This window comes from Aotus nancymaae, unplaced genomic scaffold, assembly GCF_030222135.1.
Source record: "Aotus nancymaae isolate 86718 unplaced genomic scaffold, 86718_ANA_hifiasm-v0.15.2.pri h1tg000011l, whole genome shotgun sequence".
In the NCBI taxonomy this organism is placed as follows: Eukaryota; Metazoa; Chordata; class Mammalia; order Primates; family Aotidae; genus Aotus; species Aotus nancymaae.
The window spans coordinates 32754176-32778434 of record NW_026988422.1 but is presented as its reverse complement, the minus strand read 5'-3'; the positions used below and the strand labels follow the sequence as shown (position 1 = coordinate 32778434).

The 24259-nt window shown below is 44.2% G+C and overlaps 1 protein-coding gene across 7 annotated transcripts in view; it reads right to left on the bottom strand.

Moving 5' to 3' along the window:
• TEP1 (telomerase associated protein 1) overlaps positions 1-24259 on the bottom strand; it is a 60729-nt gene that overhangs the window by 30849 nt on the left and 5621 nt on the right. For 3 of the 7 annotated variants that reach the window (XR_010342033.1, XM_012465668.3, XM_064374811.1), the window contains exons 1-9: positions 14210-14293; positions 8844-9428; positions 7127-7306; positions 6402-6536; positions 5568-5729; positions 4695-4856; positions 4368-4439; positions 2002-2126; positions 1544-1701 (exon numbers count right to left, since the gene is read on the bottom strand). Coding sequence is in view for 6 of the 7 variants with exons in the window: in XM_012465668.3 (XP_012321091.2) it covers positions 1544-1701; positions 2002-2126; positions 4368-4439; positions 4695-4856; positions 5568-5729; positions 6402-6536; positions 7127-7306; positions 8844-9404 (1555 nt within the window). In the remaining variant the exon portion in view is untranslated. Of the gene's footprint in view, positions 1-1543; positions 1702-2001; positions 2127-4367; positions 4440-4694; positions 4857-5567; positions 5730-6401; positions 6537-7126; positions 7307-7526; positions 8823-8843; positions 9429-14159; positions 14294-24259 lie in introns of those variants that run through there. The other 4 variants (XM_012465679.3, XM_012465669.3, XM_012465671.3 and 1 more) reach the window with 3 other exon arrangements.

Genomic DNA, 24259 nt, shown 5'->3' with positions numbered 1-24259 from the left:
ATTAAAAGAATAAAGTTACATGTCCTTACATTTTCAGGGACAATGGTTCTCAACCAGAGGGAGGAAGTGGAGATGGTGCATATAGAATTATCTACACATGGCCCGGCGAGGTGGCTCACACCTATAATCCCAGCACTTTGGGAGGCCGAAGCGGGTGGATTACTAACTGGAGGTTAGGAGTTCAAGACTAGTTGGGCCACCATGGTGAAACCCCATCTCTACTAAAAATACAAAATTAGCTAGGCATGGTGGCATGAGGCTGTAATCCCAGCTGCTTGGGAGGCTGAGACAGGAGAATTGCTTGAACCCAGGAGGCAGAGGTTGAGTGAGCTGAGATTGTGCCATTGCACTGTAGCCTGGGCAAAAAGAGTGAAACTCTATCTCAAAAAAAAAAAAAATTATCTACATATTCTGGCTATTGGCTTGCATCCAGGCCCCTTTATTCTACTCCACCCCAAGTGGTTTCAACTGTCGGGGAAGAGCCTGTCAACTGGGGGCAGATGTGTGTGTGTGTGTGTGTGTGTGTGTGTGTGTGTGTGTGTTTAAATTCCCAGGTGATTCTGATACATGCACCACCAGTGACAACCAGAATGTGAGAGGGGTGATAAGCAGCTGAACAATTCAGGCTGCCCTGAGTACAATCTGCTAACAAGCAGTGTACAGAGAAATGAGGTAAAAAAGACAATATGGGTGACTGAAGTTCCCAAATATGTAGTCTACAAACCCAGTCAAAACATCTGAAGTTAGATGTTTTTCAACAGAAAAAAATTGACTTCAAATTTTCAAAGAAAAAAGAAGAAGTAAAAGAAAACAAAATAGTAACAAGGTATATAAATGTGAAAATAGAGCTTTCTATGGCTGGGTGCAGTGGCTCACACCTGTAATCCCAGCACTTTGGGAGGCCAAGGTCGGAGGATTGCTTGAGGCCATGAGTTTGAGACCAGCCTGGGCAACATTAGAAAGACTCTGACTCTAAAATTTAAAAAAAAAAAAAAAAAATAGAAAACAAAAGAAAGAGCCTGCTATGGTTAAAAATAGACCACTCCCAAAAAAAAAAAAAAAAAAAAAAAAAAAAAACAGAGAAAGAGAAAATTGAACATAACTTAGTCTTCCTCAATTTGAATTTTTTTTCTGTATCAGTGTGGGCAAATTACCTAAAACTTCCATGTCCTAAATGAGAGTTTCTGTACAGATTCCAATATGCCATGTGCCAGTCCTACCTTTTTTGGAATGAGTTACACAGATATTGATACAAGTACAATCAGAAAGAAGGCACTTTTGTCATATATTGATAAAAACTTGTGCATCACCTAACCACATCTGGTATAATGACCTATGATGTCAATGTGACTCAAAGCAGGTACCACTGTTTACTTTGGTATGGTCAATGGCAGACCTTATAAATCAAATCATTTTCAGTAATACTACTACCAGGCAAAAGAATAACTTCATCATTCCACAGAAATCTTCTAGTGAGGATCTAAGATGTGGGGGCATAAATAGGGAAGAGAAGGAGGGAATGTGATGGCCAAGGTCACTTTACCAATAAGTTCCTCCCAGACTGAAGCTTTGTTTCCCCACAGGCTCAGCTCCCGATCCCAGGTCTCTGGCCTAGACAGCTTCATTCTCTTCCCAGCTCTGCTAGAATCCCAAGGCCCGGGAAGGCGACTTCGAGAAAAGAGCTGTAGGTTGGAGGGGTATCTGAGATAGGGAAGGAAGAGGTTTATCATTTCAAAGTTGGCAAGAAAGTAACTCAGAAAAGAAAGGTGAGTCATGTTTATAGGGCATGTCTACCCAAATATGCCTAAAAATAACTCAGAAAAGGAAAGATGAGTCATGTTTACAGGTGAATCAGAAAAGGAAAGCCGCAGTTAGGTCTACAGGGCATGTCTCTCTAAAGTCATGTTGCCAGGGTTGAGAACTACTGGGATTGGGGCCACGGATGTTGAAAAGTCAAGGAATTACCTAGATGGAATGTATGCTCAGGGTGGAGCTCCTCACCTGTAACCCAGCAGGGCTTGAACGTGCTGGGCAGGCTCATGGATATGCAGTCGCTGAACGAGCTTCTTCAGGGTGAACCTTGGAGGATTCTTTTTCTCTGGTTCTGCATCACAGGCCTTCTCAAACTGTGGAAAAATCCTCAAGTCTCACAGGGGTCCTTTCATCCATGACCATAGGAACTTTCTTCAATAAAGCAGATTGTAAGACCATCCTATCCCTATGTGGTAATTTCTTTCCTCAAAATAGATTTTGGCCAAGGAGTAGGAATAGAGGGTACAAATCTCTGGCAACAAGGCTCCCATGGTGAGAATAGGATGGCAGCTCTTTGGGGTCACTGTTTCATTCACACAAGTGGTTAACATGGGATGACTGGCTTGTGAGAAACAAGGTGGGGATAGAGCAAACACATAATAGCTTTGTTTTTAGAGGAGGGGAAGGGAAAATCAGCTCCTATTTATTTTATTTATTTATTTTTTTTTGAGTCGGAGTCTCGCTCATTCGCCCAGGCTGGAGTGCAGTGGCACAATCTCAGCTCACCACAACCTCTGCCTCCCAGGTTCAAGTGATTTTCCTGCCTCAGCCTCCCGAGTAGCTGGGATTACAGGCACCGGCCACCATGCCCAGCTAATTTTTGTATTCTTAGTAGAGATGGGGTTTCACTGTGTTGGCCAGAGTGGTCTCGAACTCCTGATCTCATGATCTGCCTACTTTGACCTCCCAAAGTGTTGGGATAACAGGCGTGAGCCACCGGGCCTAGGCAATCAGCTCCTATTTAAATCACTGAGACTCTAATAGATAAATGGAAAAACGAACACAATGCAGGCTAGGAGGAGTTTAAAAACTAGAAGTAGGCTGGGTGTGGTGGTTGACACCTGTAATCCCAGCACTTTGGGAGGCCAAGGCAGGCAGATCATTTGAGGCCAGGAGTTTGAGACCAGACTGACCAACATGGTCAAACCTCGTCTCTACTAAAAATACAAAAAAATTAGCAGGGCAGGGTGGCACATGCCTGTACTCCCAGCAACTCAGGAGGCTGAGGCAGGAGAATCTCTTGAACCCAGGAAGTGGAGGTTGCAGTGAGCCAAGATCGTGCCATTGCACTCCAGCCTGGGTGACAGAGCGAGACTCCATCTCAAAAATAAGTAAGTAAATAAATAAATAAATAAATAAATGTAGGTAGCTTTCAGAATCTTCTATGGTAGAAGAACTAAATTTAGGATACGTTAATAGGATGAAGAGAAAAGACAAGTTGACCAACTGAGAATGTGTTTTTTCTTGTAACACTAATATATTTTCCTAATAATCTGTTTCAATAATGATGATGGTAGTGATAGCTAACACTTATTTACTTGTTAGAAATACTTTAAATATAGTAACTGATTTAATCTTCATAACAATCCAGCAATGTAGGTTCTGCTATTATTCCCATTTAACATATGAGAAAACTGAGGCAAGAGAGATTAAATCATTGGCCCAATGTCTCATAGCCAATAAGGGGTGGTGGGAAGATTCAAATCCAGGTGATCTGAATCCAGATGCTATGCTCTTAACTGCTAAGTAAAATACTGGTATGAAAGTAAAAAGATTTTGTTTGGTTTGTTTTTAAAACTTCCTGTAGGCCGGGCATGGTGGCTCACGCCTGTAATCCAAGCACTTTGGAGGCCAAGACGGGCGGATCACCTCAGGTCGGGAGTTCAAGACCAGCCTGACCAACATGGTGAAACCCCAAGACCAGCCTGACCAACATGGTGAAAACCCGTCTTAAAAAAAAAAAAACAAAAAAAAACTTCCTGTGGAAGGTAAATATTTCATAGTATTTTTAACTCACTTATCCAACTTTACTGACATGTCACCTGGAAGTAAAGTACAATACCGGCTGGGCGTGGTGCCTCATGACTGTAATCCCAGCACTCTGGGAAGCCGAGGCAGGTGGATCATGAGGTCAGGAGTTCTAGACCAGCCTGGCCAACATAGTGATATCCCGTCTCTACTAAAAATACAAAAATTAGCTGGGTGTGGTGGCATGCACCTGTAGTCCCAGATTCTCAGAAGGCTGAGGCAGGAGAATTGCTTGAGCCCGGGTGGCAGAGGTTACAGTGAGCCGAGACCATGCCACTGCAGCACTCCAGCCTGGGCGACAGTGTGTGACTCTGTCTCAAAGAAAAAAAAAAGTACAATACCAAGGAGAGTGAAGTGAAAAAAATAAAACCATATGCCTTTCTGAGGTGCTCTCAGAACCTCACCCACCATCACAGCCAAGAACCCCCAGGCAGAAAGTCTTTTAACACTAATAGAATTTTGTTCCTAAATATTAGTCCAGAAAAGACTGTACATACACATATACAACCCCAGAAGAAGGGACTCACCTTTCTCTGCTCATCTCTAAGAAATATTATGTACCTTGGAAAAGGCCTGCTAGAAAATGGAGGTTCCATCCTCTGTAGGGACAGGAGAAGCAGTTTCAAAAAGGGAAATGGAGGCTGTCCCTGAAGAGATCCAGGCAATAGCCTGAAGGTGTATCTCTACCCAAAGGAAGCCAGCTGGGAAAGAGGCCTGCCCTGCTCCATTCACTCCCGAGCTCTACCCAGCTCCCCTGGATTTCTCTGACTCCCTTTGCTTTTGGTATAGGACTCCCCAGCAACAGCATGCTCCCTGATGGGGAGCATGGGTCGAGGGCTGAGACAGTGACTGACTGGAGAGCGGGCTGGCCGGCGGGGATGTCTCTTGGCCCGGTGCTTCCGAGGGTTGTACTTAGCCAGCTGGTACTCATCAAATTGGGCAAATTTGTCCATCATGGCAGTACGGAGACAGGCGGGCAGGGGCACCAGCTTGTTCTTATCTCCCCCAGCTAGGCTCTGTCAAAAGAGAAAGAAGACCATCAGAAGCGAGACCCAAACCAACCCTCCAAAACAAAACGAGACCACTTCATGGAGATGTATGAAAGCACAGAATAGTGAGCAGGTTCCCAGCCCCAGCTCCAAAATCACAATTTCTGTAGTATTGATTTTCATTTCTTCATTAGAAACATGAGGTCGAGGCAGGGCAGGGTGGCTCACCTTTACACCTGCAATCCCAGCACTTTGGGAGGCCAAGATGAGTGGATCACCTGAGGTCAGGAGTTCGAGACCAGCCTGGCCATCATGGTGAAACCCCATCTCTACTAACAATACAAAAATTAGCCAGGTATGGCGGCACACCTGTAATCCCAGCTACTTGGAAGACTGAGGCAGGAGAATTGCTTGAACCTGGGAGGCGGAGGTTGCAGTGAGGTGAGATCACACCATTGCACTCCAGCTTGGGTAACGAAACTCCGTCTCCAAAAAAAAAAGAAACATGAGGTCCAAAATAAGACCAATTTTTTCTCAAGCTTTGGTCCAGTCCTTCTCAATCATGTTCTCCATGTTGGGCAACCCCGCCTGGTAGAGGGAGAAGCTATCCTGCCTAGGCCCCAACGTTGAGGAAAGCTGAGAAGAGGCCAAACTGCCTGAGAATTTTCTCCAGGGATGCAGTGAGCATAAGAGAAGGAACCAAGTGAAGACTCAAGCTCAGGAAAATGAGCACCATACCTGGTAAAGCTCAGCCACCTGGATCCAGTCAGAAGGCAGCTGGACAATGGCACAGAAATAGCGTCGCAGGTGGGGCCGGCATGCCGGCAAGAAGGCAGCAATGGCCAAGACTTTATTGGCCACATTCCGGACGTTCAGCTGCTGCCTGGCGTACAAAGATGCCTAGGGCACAGGGTGAGAGGACTAGAATCTCAGCCACTCCTCCCATAGCTTTCTGCCCTGAACTTACTTGCTGACTGAGTGTGCCTATATAAAATCTTTCCTGAGACCTCCACATCGTCCACAAAATATGAAGCCCAGGCCTCCTGACTTGGCATTCTAAGTCCTCATACTCTATCCCTTACCCACCTTTCCAGCATGTTTTCTTCTGAGTCTACTAACTACCCTGCAAGCCAACCAGGCCTTTTCCTTCTTTGGAAGACCTTCTGCATCAGTATCTATCAAAAATTTTTCCAGGGTTCAAATCATTGATTAAACCTGCCATTTTCCAAGGCATTACAGAAAACATTTCCCACCCACCCCCTTCTCTGCTTCAGAAATGTTTACTATCTGCTATTCTGGCTATATTTGTATGATATTTAGAAAAGTATTTTGCTTCCCTAACAATGCTATAACCTCCTTGGAAGAATGGGTACTTACTAAACAAACAAAGCCTAGTATACTCTTTCCCCACTCTTCACTGAACCACAGGGACTAGGTCTCGGACTCACCCAAAAATTCTAAGAGAGGCTCCTCCCACCCCCAACAGGAGGCTAGTCACCACTCCCCACACACCATAACCACACTCCTATCTACCAGCTTCATACCCCCATCCCCTCCTTAACACCGTAATACCTTGAGGATAAACTCAGGCTCCAGGGGGGCAAGTTCACTACAGACTTCAAAAATTTCAGCCAAGATGGGGTCAGATGAATTTTTCATGTTTACTTCTGAGACCAGAGTAGAGCAAAGCAAGCTCATTAGAGCCATCTGGGAATTGAGAAAGAGAGGGGAAAAAAGGAGAAGAGAGGTAATAAGGACCAACTTAAGCATCCATGCAGACTTACATAATCAAGGACAGAGACGTAGAGTCCAACTTAGAACTGAGAAAAGGGGATTAGGGCCACAGGCATGGTGGCTCATGCCTGTAATCTCAGCACTCTTGGAGACCAAGGCAGGTGGATCACCTAAGGTCAGGAATTTGAGAGCAGTCCGGCCAACATGGTGAAACCCATCTCTACTGAAAATACAAAAATTAGCCGGGCATGGTGGTGCATGCCTGTAATTCCAGCTACTCGGGAGGCTAAGGCAGGAGAATCGCTTGAATCCAAGAGGCAGAGGTTGCAGTGAGCCAAGATCATGCCATTGCATTCCAACCTGGGCGACAGAGCGAGACTCCTTCTCAAAAAAAAAAAAAAAAAAAAAAAAAAAAAAAAGGTGGGGGGATTAGTAAGTGAGAAATAAGAGCTGGGTTGTATCCCTACCTTCCCCTTCCAACTGGGGAGGGGACCTGGTTCAAGTACTCTAACCCCAGCCTCCCCTTCACACCATTAACTTTTCCCCAACTCTTGAGCTTTCACCTTCTTTTCCTGAAGGACATGGTCAGTAGGCTCCAGATGAGATTCACAGTCTCCAGAGGTAAGCTTCACAGCCAGATCCTCCACCTCCTCTTCTCCCAAGCTCAGACTATAAGATGGCATTTGGGTCTCTGCCACTTTCTTCTCCTCTGGCTTCTTCTCTTCTGAATAAAACCAGTGACCCTGGGGACAGTAGTGGCAGTTACGAATCACAGCATGTATCCACAGCCCCTCAAACCTAGATGGATCTGGAGGCAGCACCAGGACATAGGAAGAGTCTACATCTCCATTCATAGCACCTCTAATCTCCTCTCCCTTCACACACCAGCACTGATGTGTCCTGTCTGACTTAGTGCTCTCACACACCACCTTGCTGTACTCAACCTTTGGAGACTTCACCCACATGCTTCATGATCTGCCCCTTCTTTCATCTCTTCATTGATGTCATATCCTGGGAGCATGGGGCTCTGCACACACCTCTTAGGATATTAGTAAGATGTTTTGAAGGTCAGAAGAAAAAGGGCAAAAAAAAAGAGGAAGAAGAAAAAGGGCAAAGCCCCATATTAATTCCCCAGCAGCAGCCTTGGGCTGCTTAACCTCTCTGAACCTCAGCTTTCTCTCATTCACTACCACCTATCTGATAGGGTCACTGGGCAATTAAATGTAGTGATATATGTAGGTCTGACTCTTTGCAAATTGCAAAGCCCCAAATTAATATAAGATGGCAGTAGTTGTAATCCTGATAACAATCCTATGAAGTATATTTTCATTAAATTCATTTTAAAGGTAAGGAAATTAAAGCTCTAAAGGGTTAAGACGTTGCCCAAGGTTGCATATTTTGTAATCGGCAGAGACAGAAGAGGGTTCAGATTAGTCTTGCCCCTCAACCGGAAACACAAGTATATAGAGAAGCAATGTATGTCTATCTAGTGATTCTGAACTGTACACTAAATGTACGTATGTAGATGTGTAAAAGTGGACATGTGTTTGCACATGCACACACAATTAAGTGGTCTCTGGTATAGACCCTGATAGGGCTGTTGGAAAATTAATTAGCAGAGGTATCTCATGCCTGAGCAACATGGTGAAACCCCATCTCAAAAATACAAAATTGCTAATCGACTAATTGACTCCGCTATAGCAACATTATGCTGGCTCTCATGAGCAGAGGCTTCCTAAGGACAGGGACTGTTTTTCATTGTGGTCTCTTGGGCTTCCATTTTTTTGAGACACAGTCTCGCTCTGTCACCCAGGCTGGAGTGCAGTAGTATGATCCTGCCTCCCAGGTTTAAGCAATTCTCATGCCTCAGCCTCCCAAGTAGCTGGGATTACAAGTGTACACTACCACACCCGGCTAATTCTTGTATTTTTGAGATGGGGTTTCACCATGTTGCCCAGGCTGGTCTCGAACTCTTGGACTCAAGCAATCTGTCTGCCTTGGCCTCCCAAAGTGCTGGGATTATAGGTGTGAGCCACCATGCCTAGCCAGAACAGGAATTGTTTTTGATCTATTGCACAAAATCTCCAAAGTAGATATGCAATAAAAGTAACGATGCTGGTGAAGACGGTCCTGCAGCAAAGGGCACCTTAGGAGAGGCTCTGAGGAGAGAAGATAGCCAGACACAGAGCAGCACAGAGGGAAACCGAGACACTTGAAAGCTAGAGACAAGAAAATTCAACAGACATAGCTGGAGTCAAGATGAGTGCCTGGAGCTATTACCAAAGTTGCTTCCTGGACTGTCTCTGTGGCAGAGACGGGGGCTGTGGGGCAGGCTGAAAGGCCTAGTCCCTTAGAGAAATGCTGAGCCCTACAACTTGGAGGCTCAGAGAGCAGGCAATTGCTGCTGTTCACCCAGTACAGATCAGCTTGCATCATGTAGGATATCTGCAGATTCTGGAGCAAAGTGTTGGCAGGCACAGTGCTCTTTAGACTAGGGAGGGTGGCTAGGCACCGGTTCTCCAAGGAGAGGATGTCTGGGTGGGCAGACACATGTCCATGTGGTTTCTCCATGGTCTTCAGGTCAGGAAGCGTGGCCAGGCACCGGTTCTCCAAGGAGAGGATGTCTGGGTGGGCAGAAACATGTCCATGTGGTTTCTCCATGGTCTTCAAGTCAGGAAGCGTGGCCAGGCACCGGTTCTCCAAGGAGAGGATGTCTAGGTGGGCAGACACATGTCCATGTGGTTTTTCCATGGGATGCAAGTCAGGGAGCATGGCCAGGCAACGGTTCTCCAAGGAGAGGATGTCTGGATGGGGAGACACATGCCCGTGGAGTTTTTCCATGGCTGAAACTCAGCTAGCATATGCCTACAAGGAGAGAAAGACAGGTGATGAGCACCTGGCTGCACTGAGGGTGTATCTGCATGAGAGCGTATCTTCCCCATAGCCCTCCTGTGAATGCCAGTGATTTGCGAGCAGAAAACAATCAATGTTGTTTTTCTCAGAACTGGGTTCATCCAGAGAATATCCTAAGGGAGAGGGGTAGGAAAAAGGTAAGGCAAAGGCTTAAGAGCAGAGAAATTAAGAAAAGACTGGGCACAGTGGCTCATGCCTATAATCCCAACACTTTGTAAGGCTGAGGCACAAGGATTGCTTGAGCCCAGGAGTTCAAGACCAGCCTGGGCAACATGGTGAAACCCCATCTCTACAAAGTTTTAAAAAATAAAAAATGTCGGGCAGAGCGCAGTGGCTCACACCTGTACTCCTAGCACTTTGGAAGGCCAAAGTAGGGGGATCATGAGGTCAAAAGATCAAGACCATACTGGCCAACATGGTGAAACCCCGTCTCTACTAAAAATACAAAAATTAGCTGGGTGTGGTGGCACATGCTTGTAATCCCAGCTACTTGGGAGGCTGATGCAGGAGAATTGCTTGAACCCAGGAGGTGGAGGTTGCAGTGAGCCAAGATCATGCCACTGCATTCCAGCCTGGCAACAAAGCGAGACTCCATCTAAAAAAATACTACTAATAATAAAATAAATAATATTTTTTAAAAAAGAAAAAAAAAGGAATGGCTGGAGAGGAAGGGACATGCCTTCACATAAGAAAGTAAAGGAGACCCCCTCCCCAGGACTATCAGTTTGATCCTTACTTAGTGGAGAGGGTCTCGCAATACAATCTGGACTCTGGATTCTTAGCTCCAGAGAAAAAGATACTTTAATCAAGTTGTCAATATTCACCAAGCTTCCTTGCCTCCTATTCACTCTTCAACCAACTAAATGGGATTCTGCCCCACCAGTTCACAAGTCCTCTTAGGTAACAAAGGAACTTCTTGTTTCTCCTGTAAATAAACACATCTTGGCCCTTATCTATTCCATCCCTCAAGTAGAATATAACATCGTTGATTACTCTCTCATTAAAACTCTCTCTTCCAGGCCAGACACAGTGGCTCACGCCTGCAATCCCAGCACTTTGGGAGGCCGAGGCAGGCAAATCACCTAAGGTCAGGAGTTCGAGACCAGCCTGACTAACATGGAGAAACCCTTTCTCTACTAAAAATACAAAATTAGCCGGGCACTGTGGTACATGCCTGTAATCCCAGCTACTCAGAAGGCTGAGACAGGAGAATCACTTGAACTCAGGAGGCGGAGGTTGCAGTGAGCCAAGATCGCACCATTGCACTCAAGCCTGGGCAACAAGAGCTAAACTCCATCTCAAAAATAAATAAATATCTTTCTTTGTTTCTTATGATATTACTGTCCTGATTTTCTTCTTAAAACCATTCTGGCTATATCTTCCTAGGGATTCTTTGCCATTCCTTAACATCGATGCTCCTTGCAGTTCTATTCTAATCCTTTCACATACTTTCCTGGGGTGGTCTCACCCACTATGTGACTCCAAATAAGATTTCTATGCTGAGGACTCACAGATCTATTCCTGGACCTAGATCTCCCTTCTGAGCTTCATATTTCACTTACTCATTTGCCTATTGGACATCCCCACTGGATGACTCAAAGGTACTCCAAATTCCACAGATCCTAAATGTATCATCCTTCTCCTTCTCCCATCTATGCCCCAAATCCATATCCCTTCCTTTGCCCCCTCTGCCTACTGAAGTTTGAAGTTAGACAGACTTGAGTTTGAATCCTCCTTCACCTTGGGATCTTGGTTGGGAAAGATATTTAAATTCTCCATGTTTCTAGGGTTTTCTCATTTATAAAGTTAAGAAAAATGTTTACCTCACACAGTTGTTATAGAAATAAATGAGAAAAAATATTAAGCACTTTGAGGATTGCTTGGTGCTAAGTGTTCAATTTAGAAGCTACCGTTATTTGTTACTATTATCCAGTAAATACCAAATCCTATTAATTCTACTTCCTCAGTGTCTCTTAAATCTATCCAGTTCTGTGCCGGGCGCAGTGGCTCACGCCTGTAATCCCAACACTTTGGGAGGCCGAGGCGGGTGGATCACGAGGTCAAGAGATCGAGACCATCCTGGTCAACATGGTGAAACCCCGTCTCTATTAAAAATACAAAAATTAGCTGGGCATGGTGGCACGTGCCTGTAATCCCAGCTACTCAGGAGGCTGAGGCAGGAGAATTGCCTAAAACCAGGAGGCGGTGGTTGCGGTGAGCCGAGATCGTGCCATTGCACTCCAGCCTGGGTAACAAGAGCAAAACTCCGTCTCAAAAAAAAAAAAAAAAAAAAAAATCTATCCAGTTCTCTCCATTCCTCCTACAGCCACCTTTGCTGAATTTAGATTTGTCTAAAGGATCTCCCTGCTAGAGCCACACATGGTAGCCTGTAATCCCAGAGACTTGCAGAGGCTAAGGCAGGAGAATCACTTGAGCCCAGTTTTAAACCAGCCGGAGCAACACAGTGAGACTTTTTTTTTCAAAGCATGTTTTTTTATTAGCCCACTTGCTAATTGTTTCTCCTCACTGAAATAAAACTCCTGAAGGTAAGGACTCCTTTGTCTTGCTCCTCTCTGCATCCTCAGCATGACACACAAAACCCGGCTTCTGATTACCTCCCAGTATCATCTCTTACTAACACCCCAATCTAACTCTCAGCACTCTAAGCTTCAATCATACAAATTCTATTTAGCTTATTAACTGCCAAGGTATCTCTTGACTCTGGGCCTTTGCACAGGCAGATCCCTGGAACAGTCTTTTTTTCTTCCACCAACAACACCTCTCCTTTACCAGACCAAATGCTACTTCCCTCTCACTCTATAGGCTTCAGTTTCATCATCAATTCCTCCAAGAAGCCTGTGCTGACACCAAGCCCCTGTCTGGCTTAGGTGGCCTTCTCCTTGTTTTCACAATACTCATACTTCCCCTATCATAGAGCATATCACCTGTTTGTCTTTCTTCCCAATAGACCATTAAGTTCCTGAAGACAGAGACCCTTTTAGCCTTGTTAACCATTGTTCCCACAATTGCTGGTCAGTGGGATTCAGAGGTTTTTGAGAATCTAGTAAAAGCTATGGAGCTTTTTCACAGGAAAAAAAAAAAGAGTATATACTGTTTTGTGCTCAATTTTCAAAGGGTCTATGAAGCCCATTTATGGATCTCCCAGGATCTCCACAAACTGCAAATTAGAAACCTCTGCCTAACAGAATGCTTGAATTATACCACCAGGAACCTATTTTCTGCCAAGTGTGGTGGCTCACACCTGTAATCCTAGCACTTTGGGCGGTTGAGGCAGGAGTATCACTTGAGCTCAGGAGTTCAAGACCAGCCTGGGCAACTTAGTAGACCTCTATTTAAAAAAAAAAAAGAACGAAAGAAAGTATATTCTTATTTATTGGACAAAGGCTAATTTCTCATTCATATGTAAATATTTTAGGAATATATTGCTAAGTCAACCACTTAAACCTAGTGTGAATAAGCTTAGGGACAGGGAAATAGAACACTTACAAGAAGACCTGAATGACTAACAATCCAGGACTAAAAAGGATAACAATACCCCACTGGACGTCAGTGTGACAAACACATCAAAAATGATGGCTTCTGTGTCCTGTACACTTTGCTCATGTCTTTGCTCTATATAAACCCCCAAAGAAAGGAGTGGGGAATCTCAGAATTGACTCAGATTCTTTTAAAGAGATCTCAAACCAAAAATAAGCAGAAAAATAAGGACAGTTTATTTTTTTGCATCCTGGAATTATTAAAAGGAGATTCAACGGAACCACAAATGAAGAGATAAAGTTCTCTTCCCACTTCCCTTCTCTAGAAGTAAACATTGCTAACAGTTTTATACTAACAGTTTCACACTTCCTATGCATATACAAATATGTGCCTTCACCATCACTATTGCTTTTGCTTTACACAAACAGGATCATAGGTTAGACATTATTCTGCACTTAGTATATCTCAGAGACCTTGCCGTGGTAACACATTAAACCTTTTTTTTTTTTTTGAGACGGAGTCTGGCTCTGTTACCCAGGCTGCAGTGCAGTGGCAGATCTCAGCTCACTGCAATCTCCGCCTCCCGAGTTCAAGGGATTCTCCTGCCTTAGCCTCCCGAGTAGCTGGGATTACAGGAGCCCACCACCACGCCCGGCTAATTTTTTTGTATTTTTAGTAGAGAGGAGGGGGTTCACCACGTTGGCCAGGGTGGTCTCAAACTCCTGACCTCAGGTAACCCACCCGCCTCGGCCCCCCACAGTGCTGGAATTACAGGCGTAAGCCACCACGCCCGGCCTCCATCTCACTCTTTCAAGTGGCTGTATGGTAGTCCAGCACATTTAAGCACAGCCTAGGTTCCTATTATTACAAACAGTTCTCATATTAGCGTTTGTTGGTGACAGCCACTGTCCCCTTCCAATAGGCACATAGGGCAGGGAAGTAAGAGGAGCTGATTCTCACGTGATCTCTATTCCTGCCCCTCCCTCTCCCTCAGCCTTCTCCTCTGTCACATTCCCTTTCACGCAGTGTGCACTCCTTCCCCTTCCCGGAGCCGCCGGGAAGAGCCGCGTGGATGCACTCCCAGGTGAATCTCGGGTGGTTCCTAACCGTGCCCGCCAGGCCCTTCCCACCCGCTCTCAGCCTCCGAACCCAGCGCCCTAGACCCAGGACCAGGGCAAGTTCTACCTGCGCTCGGACCCTCCCTTAGACTGGGGCGGGAGACACTGGTGCCTGACCTGGGGCGTCCGATTCCCGCAGCAGGAAGCAGAAACCCCGTTCCCGGTCCTGCGGGAGCGAAGGGTGGCAACCAGGGGAGAAGCCGGATGCGGATCTGGGAAGAGACAGCGCGGGCGGAGACGCACGGGCCGGGGCGGGGCGCAGAAGCAGCTGGGCGGGCTTTGGGCCCAGGGCCGCGAGACGACCTGCCAGGCCGGAGACGCGAATGTTCAGGACCCCTGCAGCCTTTTCTGGGGCCCGAGTTTAATTGTTGTTTCCCTTCCTGATCCTATTTTCTCCTGTCCCTAGGACTTCCCCCTCTACCAAATTCGTCTCCTCTTTGGCTAATTTTCGTCTCCTTTCTCCTATTATCTCTTCAAAACACCTTTTCTTGGAAAAGATTTCAGCATGTTCGCTGCCTATCTGTACACTTCTCTTTTCTAGTATCAAAGACGGTCAGACTCGATTCATCCTAAAGTTCCTTCGAGAATACAGAATTAAAAGGAGACGTAATGTCCAAAGCAACTGCTTGTAGCCAAGTGTAGACATCAGTCAAAGTTCGCTGAACTGAGAGCAAGTCCCTCCCCTCCTGCTGATCAGAAGAGAGATACGCAGATCACACAGAATCTGTCTGGAACCATCCTGAATGACTAATGCTGAACTCTTTCCAGGAAGATGGAACCAGGCTCAGAAAAGAGACAAGTGACCCTTAGGTTAATAATGCTAGCTTCATAAAGAGAGGACCGAACATAGTAGCAGGAGAAATACGCTTTCTGCGTATAAAGCAGATTAGCTGGCTGGGCGCGGTGGTTCACGCCTGTAATCCCAGCACTTTGGGAGGGCGAGGTAGGCACATCACAAGGTCAGTATATCGAGACCATCCTGGCTAACATGGTGAAACCCCGTCTCTACTAAAAATACAAAAAATTAGCTGGGCATGGTGACGCGTGCCTGTAATCGCAGCTACTCAGGAGGCTGAGGCAGGAGAATTGCCTGAACCCAGGAGGCGGAGGTTGCGGTGAGCCGAGATCGCGCCATTGCACTCCAGCCTGGGTAACAAGACTGAAACTCCGTCTCAAATAAAAAAAGAAAAAGAAAGAAAGAAATGTAAAGGAGTCTACAGCCATACCACCCTCAACGTGTCTGATCTTGTCTGATCTCGGAAGCTAAGCAGGGTCAGGCCTGGTTAGTACTTGGATAGGAGATAAGAGCAGTAGTAGAAGGAATATGACTTATAATTAAATACCATGTGTTTAGATATGTAATTGCTTGTGCATAACATTTAAGAAGATACAATGTGATACTCAGATATTTGCATCTCTATATTAAATCACCTTGAATATAACAGCTACAAATGCAGAATGATACAGACATAATGGTGATTCAAATACCATGAACAGAATTATTGATGTGGTATGATTTTCCAAAATAATAAAAAACTTTTGGCAGATTTTCAAACAAAACAAGATATGATCATTTCATGATTTTCATGGCAGTTGCATTCCTCGAAAGTTCAGTGTATATTAAAACTATGCATAAAATGCCTTGTGTTTATATTTAAAATTAAATTATGGCGCGGTGGCTCACGCCTGTAATCCCAACACTTTTCGGGGCCGAGGTGAGTTGATTACCTGAGGTCAGGAGTTTGAGACCAGCCTGACCAACATGGTGAAAATTTGTCTCCTCTAAAAATACAAAAATAAGACGAGCTTGGTGGCGGGCTCCTGTAATCCCAGTTACTCGAGAGGCTGAGGCAGGAGAATCACTTGAACTCACTGAATGTGTCCCCAAAAATTCATGTTGAAACTCGATCTGCAGTGTGATAGTATCAGGAGGTGGAGGTTGCAGTGAGCCAAGATCATACCACTGCACTCCAGCCTGGGAGACAAGAGCAAAACTCCAACTCAAACAAAAAAGTTATATCCTAATTACAATAAGTTTTCAGCAAGTTATTCAAAGTGAAAGATGCAGAAATGTCACTCTTGTGTGGTAGTGTCCTAAACAATTCCTGAATGTTGAGCTATCCTGGGCCCTACCCATTTAAATGTGTAAAATCATCCTAATTATTGTGAAAGCCAAAAAACACCCCCTAGAGGGCAGTACCACCCACATCAAAAACCATCATTAGCGCTCTATTTATAGAAGAAAGAGAGGAGTTTGGTGAGGGAACACACGAGCTAGGAAACCTGAAAGAAAAGGTTATGTGAAGTGACTACAGTGGGAGCACTGAGGAGAAGGAGGTGAGAGGAGAGATTGGAGGAGTCCACATAGGGCCTTTCTTCTGAAGGCCAAGTTTGTAAGGCCTCTTTCCCATAGAATATACCTTAGATAATTATCCCAACCACAAGGCCCAGTAGTCTGTGACTCTCTATGGGAACACCTGCCCCACCAGTGAAAGAATAGCATATGCAAGCCCTTCCATCATATTCCCATAAATATCAGATCTGAGAAGACTGGTGATACAGGAAGGAAGGTAATTGGTGATGGCTTCCTGATTGGCTTTGAGGATCTACGTTTACTTTCTGGTTACCTGAAGCAGCAAAAAGATTCAGGGCCATCAAGGCCTGTACATTGGAACTACCTGGAGATCTTTTAAAAATTCCAAAGTCCAGGCCACACCCCAGAGCAATTAAACTGCAGTCACCCAGAGTAGGACCCAGGCATCCGTAGTTTTTGAAGTTTTCTAGGTTCTATGGTCTGAATGTGTCCCCCAAAATTCATGTTGAAACTCAATCTGCAATGTAATAGTATTAAGAGTCAGGGTGTTTAGGAGTGATTAAGTCATGAGAGGAGATCCCTTACGAATGGAGTTTGCAGGCTTATAAAAGGGCTAGAAGAAACCAGCAATCACTCCTATGTTTGCCCTTCCACCTTCTGCCATGAGAAGATGCTGCAAGAAAGTAGGTTCTCACCAGACACCAAATGCTCGTGTCTTGATCTTAGACTTCCCAGCCTCCAGAATTATGAGAAATAAATTTTTATTATCTGTAAAATTACCCAGTCTCAGGTATTTTGTTATAGCAACACAAATGAATGGAGACATCAGGCAATACTAATGTTCAGAAAAGTTTAGGAACCTCTGCTCGAGGTTCTCACTAATCAAAGTATGGGATTGTGGCTCATGACATCAACATCACTTTGTTAGAAATGTAGACTCTCAGGCTCTACCCCAGACCTACTGAATAAGAATCTTTTAACAATATTTCCCGATTATTCCCACTCACATTAAAGTTGGAGAAACACTGATCCCGACAAGTGGGTTGGAACCTGAGAATCTATGTTTCCGTACACTGGAGTCAGGGCCCAGTGATTTGTGTTTTAACAGCTCTCCAGCTGGGTTTGGTACATGCTTAAATTTAAGAACCCCTGATTAGGCAGGGTGCAGTGGCTCATGCCTATAATCCCAATACTTTGGGAGGCCAAGCAGGCAGATCACTTCAGTTCAAGAATTTGAGACCAGCCTGGGCAACATGGTGAAACCCTGTCCCCACAAAATATACAAAAAAAAAAAAAAAAAAAAAAATAGCTAGGCATGCTAGTGCACACCTGTAGTCCTTGCTACTTATGGAGCTGAGGTGAGAGGATTGCTTGAGCCCAGGAAGTCGACGTGGCAGTGAGCTGTGTTTGTGCCACTGCACTCCAACCTGGATGACAAAGCAAGACCCTGTCTCAAAAAAAAAAAAAAAAGCTCTGATTAAAACTAAGATTGTTGCTCATTCCCCTGGAAAATTTCTGATTTAGTAAGTCTAGGAAGGAAACTGAGAATTTGCATTTCCAGTAATTTCTCAGGTAATCGTGACTTTTATCTCTGATCTGAGGTATACATTTTTAAAACTATTCATCTAGGATGATTACCTAAACAGGAGAGACAGTTACTACCTACCACATGGCTGTTTAATAAATAATGCACCTGTCACACTTGAATTGCATATATAAATTAAATATTTGGCCCAACTCCCAAATAGTCTGTTCTAATCATATGACCACTGAATGATCCCTGAAGGACATTTTCTTTCTTTCTTTTTTTTTTTTTTTAAAGATGGGGTTTCACCATGATGGCCAGGCTGGTCTTGAACTCCTGACCTCAGGTGATCCACCCACCTCAGCCTCCCAAAGTGCTAGGATTACAGGCACGAGCCACTGTGCCTGGCCAGACATTTTCAGCTGTGTTTTGGGGAGCCAGATAAACTATCTCTGACTTGCAACACAGAAAATCTTTCAACTGGCAAGATGTTCACAATGTTCAAATTCAGCTCTTCATGCCCATAGGAAGTGCTAGTCATATGGCCAATATTTGCTTCTTTGAGTCATGCTTTCCTAAGTTAGCCATTCCCTTGAGTTGCAGGAATCTTTCTTCAGACTACTATCATCAGAATAAATCAGGAGTTTTGCCAATCAAATAACTATACCAGGGCTGGGAACTTGTGCCATTTCCCACTGGAATGAATTCACTTAACTCTCACAGAACTGTCTTACTTTCCTTATTTACGAGTTCTTAAAGGACCATTCACTTTCTTCTGCATATACAGTCTATACCACCTGTTGTTGATCAGTAGCATTGAGCTGCAATGGCCAACTGATGAGTGTAGTTTCCAGACTCATTTGTCTCTGGGACAAAGGAGTGCCACCCCCTCAGTCTTCCCTTTTAGGAAGGGTCCTACCACCTGTTAAAACTGTTCATTTCTGGTCAGTTTTCTTACACATTCATTGTCCTCCTCCTCCACTTTGACTCAACAATATCTGCTGATCCCCTGTCAAAGAATAGTGCTAGCACCTGGGTAAAATGTATACAACATGCCTTCTTCTCAAGACTTCATCATCTTCTAGAGACAGACATATGTAGAAGTCACAAAAATCCAAGGCAGATAATGAGAATGGATATTGGACTAAGGAACAAGGTTATATTGGTGAGGGTGAGGATCTTGAGCAAATTCCTGGACTTTGAACTGGTAAGGTCAGGCCTCTGATAAAAAGCTGAGAGGGGAGGGACCAGTGAGAAGTGTAAAGGCCATTGTTTTTACCTGACTTTTTTCTTCTTTGTGAATACTTACCTTTAGATTCACAGTATGTGTTTGTTTGACCTAACCACCACAACTTAAAGCATCACACAAGCTGTGATATGGGACAAGCACACACTTATTAGATAACCACTTGTCACCTCAGACAAGCCCTTCTGGGCCATCTCAAAGCAGATTACAAAAACCTCAGTGTCTTCTGACTCTTCTAAATCAAAACAACCCTGCATTTGGCCTCTGGTCTGTTGACATTTGCCAATATCTTTCTTCATCTTTCTTCAAGGACATTCCTCACTGACTAGTTTCCCTAATCAGGTATGGTAGATTAAAATAGGCCACAAATTCTTTGCTTCCCCTGCCATTGAGAGGCAGATTCTAATTCCTTAGTTCTTGAAACTAGGCTGGCCGGGTGGCTTGCTTGACCAATATAATGGCAGAAGTTGCATTCTGGGACTTCTGAGGCTATATCAAAGGAAACTTGCACTTCCTCCAGGATTCTGGAACACTCCCTTGGGAAGCCCTGAGCTGCCGAGTGAGTTCAACTACCCTAATACTGCCACTTTAAAGAGGCCACATGTAGGTGTCTCAATTAACAGTCTCAACTAAGCTCAGCCTTCTAGCCATCTCCACCAGGGCACCACAGATGTGAAAAAAGTTGTCTTGAGCCCTTCAGATCAGCTCATCTACCAATTGTCTATCATCAAGTAACTTCCGCTAATGACATATGAAACAGAAGAATCATCTAGTGGAATCCTCCCTAAATTCAGTGAAATCAATGACACATAAAATTGTAAGATATGAGTAAATGGTTGTTGTTTTAAGTCACAACGTTTTGGGCAGCAATAGATAACTGGTACATTAAGCCTGCAAAATTTAAGATAGTTTACATTAGGGTACTCTTCTGTAATCATCCCACTTTTTTTTTTTTTTGAGATGGGGTCTAGCTCTGTCACCCAGGCTGGAGTGTAGTGGCAGGATCTCCACTCATTGCAACCTCCGCCTCCTTGGTTCAAGTTATTCTCCTGCCTCAGCCTTCTGAGTAGCTGGGACTACAGGCACATGCCACCAAACCTGGCTAATTTTTATATTTTTAGTAGAGACGGGGTTTTGCCATGTTGGCCAGGCTGGTCTGGAACTCCTGATCTCAGGTGATTTGCCTACCTCTGCCTCCCAAAGCGCTGGGATTACAGGCGTGAGCCACTGCACCTGGCCCTCGCTGCTCTTTAAACTTTTTAATTGCCTAATTCTTAAAACAACATTGATACAAGACTTTTTTTTTTTTTGGAGACAGAGTCTCACTCTGTTGGTCAGGCTGGAGTGCAGTGGTACAATCTCGGCTTACTGTAACCTGTGCCTCCCGGGTTCAAGCGATTCTCATGCCTCAGCCTCCCAAGTAGCTGGGACACCAGAATCTAGGCTTGGCTTACCATTACCCTTGGAAGATTATCAATTTGTACTTTAACTGTCCAACTGTACAATGAGTCACATGAATCTAGGCCATCAGTATACCTAAGGAAATTATATAAAATTACCCTTTTCAGCTGGGCGCAGTGGCTCATGCCTGTAATTCCAGCTCCTTGGGAGGCACAGGCAGGCAGATCACTTGAGGCCAGGAGTTTGCAAGCAGCCTGGGTAACGTGGCAAAACTCCATCTCTACCAAAAGATATAAAAATTAGCTGGGCATGGTGGGGCACACCTGTAGTCTCAGCTACTCAAGAGGCTGAGGTGGGAGGATCACTTGAGCCCAGAAGGCAGAGGTTGCAGTGAGCTGAGGTCATGCCACTGCACTCTAGCTTGGGTGAGCCCAGCTGCATAAAAATTTAATATCGGCTGGATGTGGTGGCTCACACCTGTAATCCAAGCACTTTGGAGGCCAAGGCAGGTGGATCACCTGAGGTTGGGAGTTCAAGAACAGCCTGACCAACATGGTGAAACCCCGTCTTAAAGAAAAAAAGAAAAAAGGAAAAAAAAATTGTATCAACTTCCATGCCCTCTTGGGCCTCTTGTTAGAGCATTTGCACTAAATAACTTCTGCTGTCTAAAATTCAGTCAATAGGTAACTTCAGCACTTGCTTTTTGCATATTAGCAGACACATGTTTGAATAGACTAAGAAGGCCGGGCTCATGCCTGTAATCCCAGCACTTCGGGGAGCCAAGGTAGGTCAATCAGTTGACCTCAGGAGTTTGAGACCAACCTAGGCAATATGGCAAAAACCCATCTCTACAAAAAAAAGAAATACAAAAATTAGTAGGGCATGTTGGCTAAAATAGTGTGTCAGCAGTCTACAAGTTTTGGAAGATAGGGACTGCCTGAGGAGGACAGAGAATAATCACATTAAAACAATTCATGCCAAAAGAATAATCACATTAAACAAAAACAGGACACTTGATCTCAAAAAGGATTTTAGTTCTGCTTTTGGATGGGGTGAAGCAGGGGTGATTGGAAATAAAATTTGGATTTCAAAATATTGAACCTGGAGCCAGGTGTGGTGGCTCACGCCTGTAATCCCAGCTCTTTGGGAGGCTGAGGCAGGTGGATCACCTGAGGTCAGGAGTTTGAGACCAGCCTGGCCAACATGGTGAAACCCTGTCTGTACTAAAAATACAAAATTAGCCAGGTGTGGGGGCACATGTCTGTAATGCCAGCTACTTGGGAGGCTGAGATAGGAGAATCGCTTGAACATGGGAGGCAGAGGTTGCAATGAGCCAAGATTGTGCCACTGCACGCCAGCCTGGGCAACAAGAGTGAAACTCCATGTCAAAAAAAAAAAAAAAATGAACTCAGAACACTTTAATGCCTTGTAGGAAGAATGAAAATAATATAGGCATTGAGATAATCAGGGAAAAACTGGAATACTTGGCCACAATCCAAGATATGGGTGAAGATAGTATATTACATATATATACGCACACACACAAATATATATAAAATTTTTTTGAGATATATTTTGAGATATATAATATATATATTTGATATCACATATATATTTTATATAAGATCGTATTATATTATATATAAAATTATATAAATATATATTATATTTTTATAATATATATTTGAGAAATTTGAGAAATTTGAGAAATTCCATCTCAAGATATGCATATATATTATATATATGTATATACATATGTGTACATATGTATATATATGTGTGTATATATATGCATATCTTGAGATGGAATTTCACTTTTGTTGCCCAGGCTAGAGAGCAGTGGCGTGATCTCAGCTCACTGCAACCTCCGCCTCCCAGGTTCAAGCAATTCTCCTGCCTCAGCCTCCCGAATAGCTGGGATTACAGGATGCTACCATGCCTGGCTAATTTTTTGTCTTTTTAATAGAGACGAGGTTTCACCATATTGTCGAGGCTGGTCTCGAACTCCTGACCTCAGGTGATCTGCCCGCCTCTGACTCCCAAAGTGCTGGGACTACAGGCGTGAGCCACCACGCCTGGCTAGATAGTATATTATGTATTAAAACATGATTGTTTAAACATGCACTCTGCAGTGCAACAGATTTGTGATTATTTTTTATTTTTTTTTTTTATTTTTTGAGACAAGGGTCTCAAAACATGTGCCACCACACCTGGTCCAATGGATCTGTATTTATATTCTCCTCTGCTACTGACCAGCAGGGTGACCTATGCTGTAGAAGAAAATAAGGTTTGTAATCTCATCAGTGCTGAATGGGGCCAGAGAGTTGTCCTTGAGTCTGCAGTAAGATCAGATGATGATAATGTAGCAAAGGGGCCAGGCTAGGTTCTCCATTTGAAAAGTCTCACCTCAGTCTCATTCTTGTAACAATCCCCGGCTCAACACATCCTAATAAGTGAGAAAAACTGTCAGAAGGAAGAACCCACTACCCCTTGCTCTGGTTGAGCTTCTTTGAAATTCAAAGCTATTTGCATCACAGAAATTGGATGTTAGATGTCTCAAGACCATGTCTCTAAATCTCCAGTGGCACTTATACCTGCTCATTGCTCCCACTTGTAGAGTCCATGTATGAGTTTCATGGATAAAGCTTGCCAGTCAAGTGGAGATGGAGTTATATTAGAGAGGGGGCATAATAAAGTCCTTCTACTAGTTTAAATACATGCTCAACATTTACAAATTATTGTGTGAGTTTGGGCAAATTAACTCCTCTAATCTTCCAGTTTTCTCATCTATAAAGTGGGAATAATAATAGCATCCACTTTTTAATGGCTGTATTATCATTCAAATTAGATAATATACATAAAGCGCTTAGCATATCATCTGGCATATAGCTAGCACAAACAATGATAGCTATAATCTAAAACAATCTAGGTTGGGCGAAGTGGCTCACGCCTGTAATCCTAGCACTTTGGGAGGCTGAGACAGGTGGATACCTGAGGTCAGGAGTTCAAGACCAGCTTGAACAACATGTTGAAATCACGTCTCTACTAAAAATATAAAAATTAGCCAGGTGTAGTGGTGGACTCCTGTAATCCCAGCTACTCTGGAGGCTGAGGCAGGAGAATCACTAGAACCCAGGAGGCAGAGATTGCAGTGAGCCAAGATCACACCATTGTGCTCCAGCCTGGGCAACAGAGTAAGACTCTGTCTCAAAAACAAATAAATAAATAAAACAAGCAGTTCTTACTGTCTGTAATGAAACAGTTGGCTTTCATTAGTGACAGTTTGCTTGAAAAGTGTGTATTGGGGCTCAGATTGTCTACCTGGTAATGAGTCAAACTGATACACAGTTGTCTAACTCAGTTGGAATCCAGATGAATCTGCTTCCCTGTCTCAGGAGTACATCAGGCTGGAGTAGCTTGCAACCTTCTGTACAGTACTCATGGTCTCAGGAGCTTGTCACTACAGTACACTGGACTCCTTGTTTGGCACCATTTAGCTCTCTGATCTAACACGATATGTCCCAGGAACTTGATTTATAGATTACCAAGCCACACTTTTCCAAATGTGCCTAGAGGTCCTTAGGACTACCCCAAGCTCTGGGCCTCATGAGCTATAATAACACTGTGGTGTTTACAATACCATTATGGTGCTTATACGGGTTAAGACATTGGAATGCAAAC